The sequence below is a fragment of the Dreissena polymorpha genome, chromosome 9 (genome assembly GCF_020536995.1).
Source record: "Dreissena polymorpha isolate Duluth1 chromosome 9, UMN_Dpol_1.0, whole genome shotgun sequence".
In the NCBI taxonomy this organism is placed as follows: Eukaryota; Metazoa; Mollusca; class Bivalvia; order Myida; family Dreissenidae; genus Dreissena; species Dreissena polymorpha.
In genome coordinates this window covers 81,602,429-81,616,246 of record NC_068363.1, presented here as the reverse complement: position 1 = coordinate 81,616,246, position 13,818 = coordinate 81,602,429, and the positions used below count along the sequence as shown (strand labels likewise).

Sequence of the window (13,818 nt, the reverse complement as noted above, 5' to 3'; positions counted from 1 at the left end):
GACATCAGATTATGGTCCTCTACAAAGATTGTTTAACCCTTTCTCATTAAGAAGCAAAGTGAAAATGGCTTTGTTTAACTCTTTCCCACTTAGAAGCAAAGTGAAAATGGCTCTGTTCAAAAAGCATAAAATCAGAAGAGCCTGGGAGTAACTCGCAGTTTGTTTAGGTTTTATGCTGTTTGCTGCACATTTATAAGGTTTGGAGATGAATCCTTAAAAACTTGAATCTAAAAAGAAATGTCCCTAATGAAATATAACTTTCCAAGGGACTACAAATGCGTGAAAATATGTATCTAAGTGGTAAAGGGTTAAACTGTAGCCCGGAATAGAAGCTGGCCACACCCCACACAGGATGAGCAATCTTGGACCATCTTTGCCCTTTTGTTTTATATGTATGTAGTGAACAATTTTATATTTGCAATTTCTACCCCAGACCATATCAAAAACCTAGATAAAAAAACACAAAGATTAAAAAGAATGCACAGTTTTTACTTACTTGTCTCAGGTAAGCGACCGAGGCCTTTAAGACCTCTTTTTCTTCAATTTGACCTAGTGAACTAGTTCTTGATCCCACGCATACAAGTTTCCAACTCGAACAAGTTATTATTGAAACAAATGTTCTTATCAAGTTTCATCAGCTAATTGTTCAAATGTTTCTGGAAACATCAAAGAAGCTGCTCAAAACATTGGGTCTTTGGTGTGGGACCTTGGGCATTTGGTCCTCTTGTTGATAAAAAGACAATAGTTATATTATAAAGTTTAATGGTTGGTGTAAATCAACATTATTTTACTGACAATGCTGAGAAAACATAAATGCTCTATAACTCCAGCCTACTAAAATCATATTTTATGACAAGAATTTCACAGCTCTGCAGAACTGTTGGAAATAGTACACACGAGTATAGCATTTAGTCATCATCATGTACTAACAATAGTACACACGAGTATAGCAATTCGTCATCATCATGTACTAACAATAGTACACACGAGTATAGCAATTCGTCATCATCATGTACTAACAATAGTACACACGAGTATAGCAATTCGTCATCATCATGTACTAACAATGGTACACACGAGTATAGCAATTCGTCAGCATCATGAATAAACAATAGTACACATGAGTATAGCAATTCGTCATCATCATGTACTAACAATAGTACACACGAGTATAGCAATTCGTCATCATCATGTACAAACAATAGTACAACCGAGTATAGCAATTCGTCATCATCATGTACTAACAATAGTACACACGAGTATAGCAATTCGTCATCATCATGTACTAACAATGGTATACACGAGTATAGCAATTCGTCATCATCATGAATAAACAATAGTACACACGAGTATAGCAATTCGTCATCATCATGTACTAACAATAGTACACACGAGTATAGCAATTCGTCATCATCATGTACTAACAATAGTACACACGAGTATAGCAATTGGTCATCATCATGTACTAACAATAGTACACACGAGTATAGCAATTCGTCATCATCATGTACTAACAATAGTACACACGAGTATAGCAATTCGTCATCATCATGTACTAACAATAGTACACACGAGTAAAGCAATTCGTCATCATCATGTACTAACAATAGTACACACGAGTATAGCGATTCGTCATCATCATGTACTAACAATAGTACACACGAGTATAGCAATTGGTCATCATCATGTACTAACAATAGTACACACGAGTATAGCAATTCGTCATCATCATGTACTAACAATAGTACACACGAGTAAAGCGTTACTTCATCATCATGTACTAACAATAGTACACACGAGTAAAGCGTTACTTCATCATCATGTACTAACAATAGTACACACGAGTATAGCAATTCGTCATCATCATGTACTAACAATAGTACACACGAGTATAGCAATTGGTCATCATCATGTACTAACAATAGTACACACGAGTATAGCAATTCGTCATCATCATGTACTAACAATAGTACACACGAGTATAGCAATTGGTCATCATCATGTACTAACAATAGTACACACGAGTAAAGCAATTCGTCATCATCATGTACTAACAATAGTACACACGAGTATAGCGATTCGTCATCATCATGTACTAACAATAGTACACACGAGTATAGCAATTGGTCATCATCATGTACTAACAATAGTACACACGAGTATAGCAATTCGTCATCATCATGTACTAACAATAGTACACACGAGTAAAGCGTTACTTCATCATCATGTACTAACAATAGTACACACGAGTAAAGCGTTACTTCATCATCATGTACTAACAATTGTACACACGAGTATAGCCATACTTCATCATCATGTACTAACAATTGTACACAAGAGTAAAGCGATACTTCATCATCATGTACTGACAATAGTACACACGAGTATAGCCATACTTCATCATCATGTACTAACAATTGACCAGTCGCCAACTCCGCCCACATTTTGTCGATCAGCCAATCAGATATCGATTTTTCACACACCCCTCAGCAACGCTTATCTGGCCGCCATTTTGTCCGACAAACAAAGCGTGTTGTACTTGTGAAATGGACGTAATTTTTAAGAGTTTACACAGATTTTATATCAAATGCATGATCATTACTGTTCGATCATTATTCAAAATTGTAGGTGCTATACATACTTTATAAAAGGTTATTATTTTATCTTTATTTCTTGAACATATGAACGAGTAATGAGAAAACAAACACAATAAATAGTTTAACCACACCAGGTGTGTGTTCTATAAAACGTGTTATACCGTTTGGTGCACATTATTATTAAGCAGTTTGGGCAACATAATTATTGCCACACGTGCTTATTAATCTCAGCGTAATTGTCGATGATTAATAAATAACAGTATGTTGCGTGGATCTCAGAATGAAGGAACATTAAGGCATTGTTAGGTACTGTACACAAGAAAAGAAAACTATTTAATTACTTAAATGATTTCCAATTATATATTTATTTTCTGTGGAGCATAAACAAGGGAAATCATTATAAACTGTTTACTTAAATATTGTTTTACCTAAAGTAAAAACAACAAAAAGGTGATTTCAACGCGGCTTAGCCAGCTTAAAGCGACTTCAAGTGTAAAATGTACGGCTTATAATACAACAACAACATTTCTAATACAACATATATTGATACGGGGAGAAATGTGAAAATTGCAATTAACATATAAGGGCCATCTTGTTATAAATAAGCAAATGCATAATATGCTAAATGTATTCAATTTGAATGTTCGTGAACAGCACCGTAATACCAACACTTCATTTTTTGATAGTGAAATGTAACAGGTTCGCATTAAACATAAATGAAATAAAATGCATATTAGACTATCTGTTAATGAAACCACGAAATTAGGCCTGTATTAAATTATGGTTACAAGCAAAATTTAATTTATATCTAAATAAAAAAATCGGTGTCTTTTTAAAAATAACTCAATAAAACAAAGATCTAAACATTTTTAATAAACAAAAAACCCATCATGATATGGATATGTCATTTGCATTTAATAAAAATATTTTCAAAATTATATATGAATAGCCACCGGGTTCACTGTCAGACAGTTGAATACAAGTTCAAAATCAATATGAAATAATAGCTCATTTTTACAACGGATTTTTCATCAACTCCCTATATAATATGTATAAGAAACGTTTCTGATAGTCAGTCTGCCGTTAACTCATTTATTTTGATTACGCCATTTCTCTCTAAACTTTTTATGATTGTATTAATGTTTTACAAAGCAGTTTAGTTTAGTGTGCGGCTTAAATAATTTATATTATAGAAAAGAGCATAATACATCATTACAAATATAGAATTTCCTTCACGTAATCCACTATAATTGCGATCTGCTTGTCGGAGTTTTCTAATCACTAGACCACGTGACTATGTGGGCGGAGCGATCGATAATTTGGCGACTGGTCAATAGTACACACGAGTATAGCCATACTTCATCATCATGTACTAACAATAGTACACACGAGTATAGCCATACTTTATCATCATGTACAAACAATAGTACACACGAGTATAGCCATACTTCATCATCATGTACTGATAATAGTACACAGGAGTAAAGCAATAATTCATCATCATGTACTAACAATTGTACACAGGAGTATAGCAATACTTCATCATTATGTACTAACAATTGTACACACGAGTATAGCCATACTTCATCATCATGAACTAACAATTGTACACACGAGTATAGCAATAATTCATCATCATGTACTAACAATAGTACACACGAGTATAGCCATACTTCATCATCATGTACTAACAATTGTACACACGAGTATAGCCATACTTCATCATCATGTACTAACAATAGTACACACGAGTATAGCAATACTTCATCATCATGTACTAACAATAGTACACACGAGTATAGAGAGTATAGCGTTACTTCATCATCATGCACTGATAATAGTACACACGAGTATAGCAATACTTCATCATCATGTACTAACAATATTACGCACAAGTATAGAGAGTATAGCGTTACTTCATCATCATGCACTGATAATAGTACACACGAGTATAGCCATACTTCATCATCATGTACTAACAATAGTACACACGAGTATAGCCATACTTCATCATCATGTACTAACAATAGTACACACGAGTATAGCCATACTTCATCATCATGTACTAACAATAGTACACACGAGTATAGCAATACTTCATCATCATGCACTGATAATAGTACACACGAGTATAGCCATACTTCATCATCATGTACTAACAATAGTACACACGAGTATAGCCATAATTCATCATCATGTACTAACAATAGTACACACGAGTATAGCCATACTTCATCATCATGTACTAACAATAGTACACACGAGTATAGCAATACTTCATCATCATGCACTGATAATAGTACACACGAGTATAGCCATACTTCATCATCATGTACTAACAATTGTACACACGAGTATAGCCATACTTCATCATCATGTACTAACAATAGTACACACGAGTATAGCAATAATTCATCATCATGTACTAACAATTGTACACACGAGTATAGCGATACTTCATCATCATGTACTAACAATAGTACACAGGAGTATAGCAATAATTCATCATCATGTACTAACAATTGTACACACGAGTATAGCCATACTTCATCATCATGTACTAACAATAGTACACACCAGTAAAGCGATACTTCATCATCATGTACTAACAATAGTATACACGAGTATAGCAATAATTCATCATCATGTACTAACAATAGTACACACCAGTCAAGCGATACTTCATCATCATGTTCCAACAATAGTACACAAGAGTATAGCCATACTTCATCATCATGTACTAACAATAGTACACACGAGTATAGCCATACTTCATCATCATGTACTAACAATTGTACACACGAGTATAGCCATACTTCATCATCATGTACTAACAATAGTACACACGAGTATAGCCATACTTCATCATCATGTACTAACAATTGTACACACGAGTATAGCCATACTTCATCATCATGTACTAACAATAGTACACAAGAGTATAGCCATACTTCATCATCATGTACTAACAATAGAACACACGAGTATAGCCATACTTCATCATCATGTACTAACAATAGTACACAGGAGTATAGCAATAATTCATCATCATGTACTAACAATAGTACACACGAGTATAGCCATACTTCATCATCATGTACTAACAATAGTACACACCAGTAAAGCGATACTTCATCATCATGCACTGACAATAGTTCACACGAGTATAGCAATACTTCATCATCATGCACTAACAATAGTTCACACCAGTAAAGCGAAACTTCATCATCATGCACTGACAATAGTACACACAAGTATAGCCATACTTCATCATCATGTACTAACAATATTACGCACAAGTATAGAGTGTATAGCGTTACTTCATCATCATGTACTTACAATAGTACACACGAGTATAGCGATACTTCATCATCATGCACTGATAATAGTACACACGAGTATAGTGATACTTCATCATCATGTACTAAGTCTTTTTGCCCTACACAAATGAAGAGTCTCAACAGAACAACATTTTACAAAATAAAAATATATAACACTTAAGCCTTTATAAAGAGACCAGTAAAATAAGCATTTTATATTATCACGAATAGAAAATGGAATCACATTAAAATAACATCATATTCTTGAAATGCAAAATATTGCTAGCTTACATAACTATTGTCTTCAATTATGCCCCGTGTTGATGTTGATGATGAATTATTTTTTAATTTCTCTACAATGTGTTGCTTTTTTCAGTGGTGTAGATGTAATACCATTGATGGAATGGTTGGGATTCAGTGACAGGATCATAAATCCATTCCGTAACTCAAGCCTAGGCGATGTGGCCCTTGCATACCTTATGTACAAACTTGCCACCCCAGCTAGATACACCGTTACACTGGCCGGTACCAACTTTATGATCCCCTACTTACGAAAAGCTGGTAAAATTCCACCGAAGAACGACTCTAATTCTTTGAGAAATTTGTCAAAAGAAAAGGGGAAGGAAGTTAAACAAAGGACAAAACAAAGATTTAAAATGACTTCAGTAAGATTTAGAACTAACTTAGAAGCAAGTAGAGAGAAATTTAGACTAAAAATGAAAGAACGACGTGAAAAGTTTCGCCGTGGACAAAAATGAATTTATTTTTGTGAATGTGTTGAAGTTGCTGTAAGTCCTTTATACATGTACATTTTATAAAACGTCTAATGTTTTAGAGCTAAGACTGTGTTAATGTGAATAAAATTCTGTTCGTAAATAAACTGAGATTTTTATTAACCGAAATAAAAAGCAATAAAGCAGTGTTTTATGTGGTACTTTTATACTGTTAAATTAGTTCATGATGTGTATGTTATCTAAGATGGGAGATTTTGCTGCCAAACTTTGTTTAAATAAATTGGTGGCCTTAGTTTAAACCTATATTATTGTTCTAGCTTGTATAAAAAAAAAACAATAAAGGGTTATAAAGATATCATTGGGGCTATTTACTGAGTCTAAATGTGGGGACTGAACCTTGTACCTCCTGATCACTCTGTTGACACCATATCGCAGGACTGACAATCCCAGAAATCGATAAATCCCCGATTACCGCCCCTGAATACTCGCACGCACCGCCATTACGGTACTGAATAACGTACAGGGACCTTTTAGTTAGTATAGGTACCCGAACAATAAAAGGAAGTGAAGCGATTATATTTAATATTATATATATTATATTATATATATTATATTTCGCTAATAAATATTTCACTAATAACGCTAAAAAAGTTTACTTCAGACTTTAGATGCTTATATAACCTTTAAAATTATCTTCAAATAATTACATTCAATTAACAAATACTTGTGTTTTAAGCAAAGGCATAACTGATAGGAGTACTTTAAACCCCCAGCTTTTTCGGCCTTAAACATTATTTGAATATTGTAGCACAGACAGATATGTTATAAATCTGTATAATTTATTAATTATATTTTAGCCCCCCCCCCTTCGAAGAAGAGGGGGTATATTGTTTTGCTCATGTAGGTCCGTCGGTCGATAAGTCGGTCCGTCCGTCCACCAGATGGTTTCCGGATGATAACTCAAGAACGCTTAGGCCTAGGATCATGAAACTTCATAGGTAGATTGATCATGACTAGCAGATGATCCCTATTGATTTTCAGGTCACTAGGTCAAAGGTCAAGGTCACAGTGACTCGAAATAGTAAAATGGTTTCCGGATGATAACTCAAGAATGCTTAGGCCTAGGATCATGAAACTTCATAGGTAGATTGATCATGACTAGCAGATGACCCCTATTGATTTTCAGGTCACTAGGTCAAAGGTCAAGGTCACAGTGACTCAAAATAGTAAAATGGTTTCCGGATGATAACTCAAGAATGCTTACGCCTAGGATCATGAAACTTCATAGGTACATTGATCATGACTGGCAGATGACCCCTATTGATTTTCAGGTCATTAGGTCAAAAGTCAAGGTCACAGTGACTAGAAACAGTAAAATGGTTTCCGGATGATAACTCAAGAATGCTTACGCCTAGGATCATGAAACTTCATAGGTACATTGATCATGGCTGGCAGATGACCCCTATTGATTTTCAGGTCACTAGGTCAAGGTCACATTGACTCGAAGCAGTAAAATGGTTTGCGGATGATAACTCAAGAATGCTTACGCATAGGATCATGAAACTAAATAGGAACATTGATCATGACTGGCAGATGACCCCTATTGATTTTCTGGTCACTAAGTCAAAGGTCAAGGTCACAGTGACTTGAAACAGTAAAATGGTTTCGGGATGATAACTCAAGAATGCTTATGTCTAGGATCATGAAACTTCATAGGTACATTGATAATGACTGGCAGGTGACCCCTATTGATTTTCAGGTCACTAGGTCAAAGGTCAAGGTCACAGTGACTCGAAATAGTAAAATGGTTTCTGGATGATAACTCAAGAATGCTTACGCCTAGGATCATGAAACTTCCTAGGTACATTGATCATGACTAGCAGATGACCCCTATTAATTTTCAGGTCACTAGGTCAAAGGTCAAGGTCAAGTGACTCAAAACAGTAAAATGATTTCCTGATGATAACTCAAGAATAATTAGGTCTAGGATCATGAAACTTCATAGGTACATTGATCATCACTGGCAGATGACCCTTATTTTCAGGTCACTATGTCAAAGGTCAAGGTCACAGTGACAAAAACCGTATTCACACAATGGCTGCCACTACAACTGACAGCCCAAATGGGAGGCAAACAGCCCTTGTTTTAGTAAACTTTTATTTGTAACGATGCGAAGTATAATTAATTAATGTTTATAATCTTTGTTTCTTGCGAGATCTTTGAACGCTGTAATCAACCAGATTCCCCAGTTCCGTCATGGCAGCGGGTCACGTGATAGCCAATATTGTCTATTCTCTATGCATGTTGACTGTTAACATCCTGACAGTTAGGGGGACTTAATATTCTCTATACATGTTGACCCTTAACCTCCTGACAGGGGGACTTAATATCCTCTATGCGTGTTGACCCTTAATCACCTGACAGGGTTACTTAATATCCTCCATGCATGTTGACCCTTAACCTCCTGACTGTTAGGGGGACCTAATATCCTCTATGCATGTTGACCCCTAACCTCCTGACAGTTAGGGGGACTTAATATCCTCTATGCATGTTGACCCTTAACCTCTTTACAGTTAGGGTGACTTAATATCCTCTATGCATGTTGACCCTTAACCTCTTGACAGTAAGGGTGACTTGATATCCTCAATGCATGCTGACCCTTAACCTCACGACAGTTAGGGGGACTTAATATTCTCTATACATGTTGACTCTTAACCTCCTGACTGTTAGGGGGGACTTAATATCCTCTATGCATGTTGACCCTTAACCTCCTGACAGTTAGGGGGACTTAATATCCTCTATGCATGTTGACCCCTAACCTCCTGACTGTTAGGGGGACTTAATATCCTCTATGCATGTTGACCCTTAACCTCCTGACAGTTAGGGGGACTTAATATCCTCTATGCATATTGTCTCTTAACCTCCTGACTGTTAGGGGGACTTAATACCCTTTATGCATGTTGACCCTTAACCTCTTGACAGTTAGGGGGACTTAATGTTGACCCTTAAACTCCTGACAGTTAGGGGGACTTAATATCCTCTATGCATGTTGACCCTTAACCTCCTGACTGTTAGGGTGACTTAATATCCTCTATGCATGTTGACCCCTAACCTCCTGACTGTTAGGGGGACTTGATATCCTCTATGCATGTTGACCCCTAACCTCCTGACTGTTAGGGGAACTTAATATCCTCTATGCATGTTGACCCTTAACCTCCTGACAGTTTAGGTGACTTAATATCCTCTATGCATGTTGTCTCTTAACCTCTTGACAGTAAGGGTGACTTAATATCCTCTATGCATGTTGACCCCTAACCTCCTGACTGTTAGGGGGACTTAATATCCTCTATGCATGTTGACCCTTAACCTCCTGACAGTTAAGGGGACTTAATATCCTCTATGCATGTTGACCCTTAACCTCCTGACAGTTAGGGGGACTTAATATCCTCTATGCATGTTGACCCTTAACCTCCTGACATTTAGGGGGACTAAATATCCTCTATGAATGTTGACCCTTAACCTCCTGACATTTAGGGGGACTAAATATCCTCTATGAATGTTGACCCTTAACCTCCTGACTGTTAGGGGGACTAAATATCCTCCATGCATGTTGACCCTTAACCTCCTGACATTTAGGGGGACTTAATATCCTCTATGAATGTTGACCCTTAACCTCCTGACATTTAGGGGGACTTAATATTCTCCATGCATGTTGACCCTTAACCTCCTGACATTTAGGGGGACTAAATATCCTCTATGAATGTTGACCCTTAACCTCCTGACATTTAGGGGGACTTAATATTCTCCATGCATGTTGACCCTTAACCTCCTGACTGTTAGGGGGACTAAATATCCTCCATGCATGTTGACCCTTAACCTCCTGACATTTAGGGGGACTTAATATCCTCTATGAATGTTGACCCTTAACCTCCTGACAGTTTGGGAGACTTAATATCCTCTATGCATGTTGAACCGTAACCTCCTGACAGTTAGAGGGACTTTTTATCCTCTATGAATGTTGACCCTTAACCACCTGACAGGGGGACTTAATATCCTCTATGCATGTTGACCCCTAACCTCCTGACAGTTAGGATACTTAATATCCTCTATGCGTGTTGACCCTTAATCTCCTGACAGTTAGGGGGACTTAATGTTGACCCTTAACCTCCTGACAGTTAGGGTGACTTAATATCCTCTATGCATGTTGACCATTAACCTCCTGACTGTTAGGGTGACTTAATATCCTCTATGCATGTTGACCCTTAACCTCCTGACAGTTAGGGGGACTTAATATCCTCTATGCATGTTGACCCCTAACCTCCTGACAGTTAGGATACTTAATATCCTCTATGCATGTTGACCCCTAACCTCCTGACTGTTAGGGGGACTTAATATCCTCTATGCATGTTGACCCTTGACCTCCTGACAGTTAGGGGGACTTAATATTCTCCATAAATGTTGACCCTTAATTTCCTGACTGTTAGGGGGACTTTATATCCTCCATGCATGTTGACCCCTAACATCCTGATAGTTAGGGGGACTTAATATATTCTATGCATGTTGACCCGTAACCTGACAGTTAGGGGGACTTAATATTCTCCATAAATGTTGACCCTTAACCTCCTGAATGTAAGGGGGAATTAATATCCTCTATGCATGTTGACCCCTAACCTCCTGACAGAGGGACTTAATATCCTCTATGCGTGTTGACCCTTAACAACCTGACCGGGTTACTTAATATCCTCCATGCATGTTGACCCTTAACCTCCTGACAGTTAGGGGGACTAAATATCTTCTATGCATGTTGACCCGTAACCTCCTGACAGGGGGACTTAAAATCCTCTATTAATGTTGACCCTTAACCTCCTGACAGTTAGGGGGACTTAATATCCTCTATGCATGTTGACCCTTAACCTCATGACAGTTAGGGAGACTTAATATCCTCTATGAATGTTGACCCTTTACCTCCTGACAGTTTGGGAGACTTAATTTCCTCTATGTATGTTGACCATTAACCTCCTGACAGTTAAAAGGAATTAATATCCTCTATGCATGTTGACCCGTAACCTCCTGACAGTTAGAGGGACTTAATATCCTCTATGCATGTTGACCCCTAACCTCCTGACAGTTAGGGGGACTTAATATCCTCTATGCATGTTGACCCTTAACCTCTTGACAGTTAGGGAGACTTAATATCCTCTATGCATGTTGACCCTTGACCTCCTGACAGTTAGGGTGACTTAATATCCTCTATGCATGTTGACCCTTAACCTCTTGACAGTTAGGGAGACTTAATATCCTCTATGCATGTTGACCCCTAACCTCCTGACAGTTAGGGAGACTTAATATCCTCTATGCATGTTGACCCTTGACCTCCTGACAGTTAGGGGGACTTAATATCCTCTATGCATGTTGACCCCTAACCTCGTGACAGTTAGGGAGACTTAATATCCTCTATGCGCGTTGACCCTTAACCTCCTGCCCGTTAGGGTGACTTAATATCCTCTATGCATGTTGACCCTTAACCTCCTGACTGTTAGGGGGACTTAATATCCTATATACATGTTGACCTTTAACCTCCTGACTGTTAGGGGGACTTAATATCCTCTATGCATGTTGACCCTTAACCTCCTGACTGTTAGGGGGACTTAATATCCTCTATGCATGTTGACCCTTAACCTCCCGACAGTTAGGTGGACTTAATATCCTCTATGCATGTTGACCCCTAACCTCCTGACTGTTAGGGGGACTTAATATCCTCTATGAATGTTGACCCTTAACCTCTTGACAGTTAGGGTGACTTAATATCCTCTATGCATGTTGACCTGTAACCTCCTACAGTTAGGGGGACTTAATATCCTCTATACATGTTGACCCTTAACCTCTTGACAGTTAGGGGGACTTAATATCCTCTATGCATGTTGACCCTTGACCTCCTGACAGTTAGGGGACTTAATATCCTCTATGCATGTTGACCCTTAACCTCCTACAGTTAGGGGGACTTAATATCCTCTATGCATGTTGACCCTTAACCTCCTGACTGTTAGGGGGACTTAATATCCTCTATGCATGTTGACCCTTAACCTCCTGACAGTTACGGGGACTTAATATCCTCTATGCATGTTGACCCATAACCTCTTGACAGTTAGGGGGACTTAATATCCTCCATGCATGTTGACCCTTGACCTCCTGACTGTTAGGGGGACTTAATATCCTCTATGCATGTTGACCCTTAACCTCCTGACTGTTAGGGGGACTTAATATCCTCTATGCATGTTGACCCCTCACCTCCTGACTGTTAGGGGGACTTGATATCCTCTATGCATGTTGACCCTTAACCTACTGACTGTTAGGGTGACTTAATATCCTCTATGCATGTTGACCCCTAACCTCCTGACTGTTAGGGGGACTTGATATCCTCTATGCATGCTGACCCCTAACCTCCTGACAGTTAGGGGGACTTAATATCCTCTATGCATGTTGACCCTTAACCTCCTGACTGTTAGGGGGACTTAATATCCTCTATGCATGTTGACCCTTAACCTCCCGACAGTTAGGGGGACTTAATATCCTCTATGCATGTTGACCCTTAACCTCTTGACAGTTAGGGGGACTTAATATCCTCTATGCATGTTGACCCTTAACCTCCTGACTGTTAGGGGGACTTAATATTCTTTATGCATGTTGACCCTTAACCTCTTGACAGTTAGGGGGATTTAATATCCTCTATGCATTTGTACCTCCTGATATTTAGGGCGACACCATATAAACCATGGACCTACTTATAGTAAGGGGGGCACCATATTAACCATAGAGCCATGGACCTTCGGATAGTTAGGGGGAGACTATTTCAACCATGGTGCCAAAGACCTCCTAATATATAGGGGAGCACAATATCCGCCATGGATTGGAAACCCTTACCTAGAGGATTGTGAGAGGGATACAGGCTTTCCTGCACAAGATTGAAAAAGAAACGAGCTGAAATCTAGGAAACTTGCATTCAATAATCTAGAAAAAGGAATAGTAGGGATATTGAGACAAGTTCTATGAGGTAAATGTTTCCTTGCAGAAGTTATCAATCCAAAACTATACTAATTGTGCTTCAAAATCACTGATGTGTACAATGACCTCAGCAAGGTTAAAGGAAAAAAAAATACTGGTCAGTGG

The 13,818-nt window shown here is 38.0% G+C and overlaps 1 protein-coding gene across 1 annotated transcript in view; it reads left to right on the top strand.

The window, feature by feature from the left end:
• LOC127844002 (uncharacterized protein C18orf19 homolog A-like) overlaps positions 1-6,834 on the top strand; it is a 28,375-nt gene extending 21,541 nt beyond the window's left edge. Inside the window, exon 3 of the mRNA XM_052373968.1 lies at positions 6,294-6,834. Within this exon, the coding sequence (XP_052229928.1) occupies positions 6,294-6,675 (382 nt within the window). The 3' untranslated portion in view covers positions 6,676-6,834. The remainder of the gene's footprint in view (positions 1-6,293) is intronic.
• Positions 6,835-13,818: the final 6,984 nt, after the last annotated feature.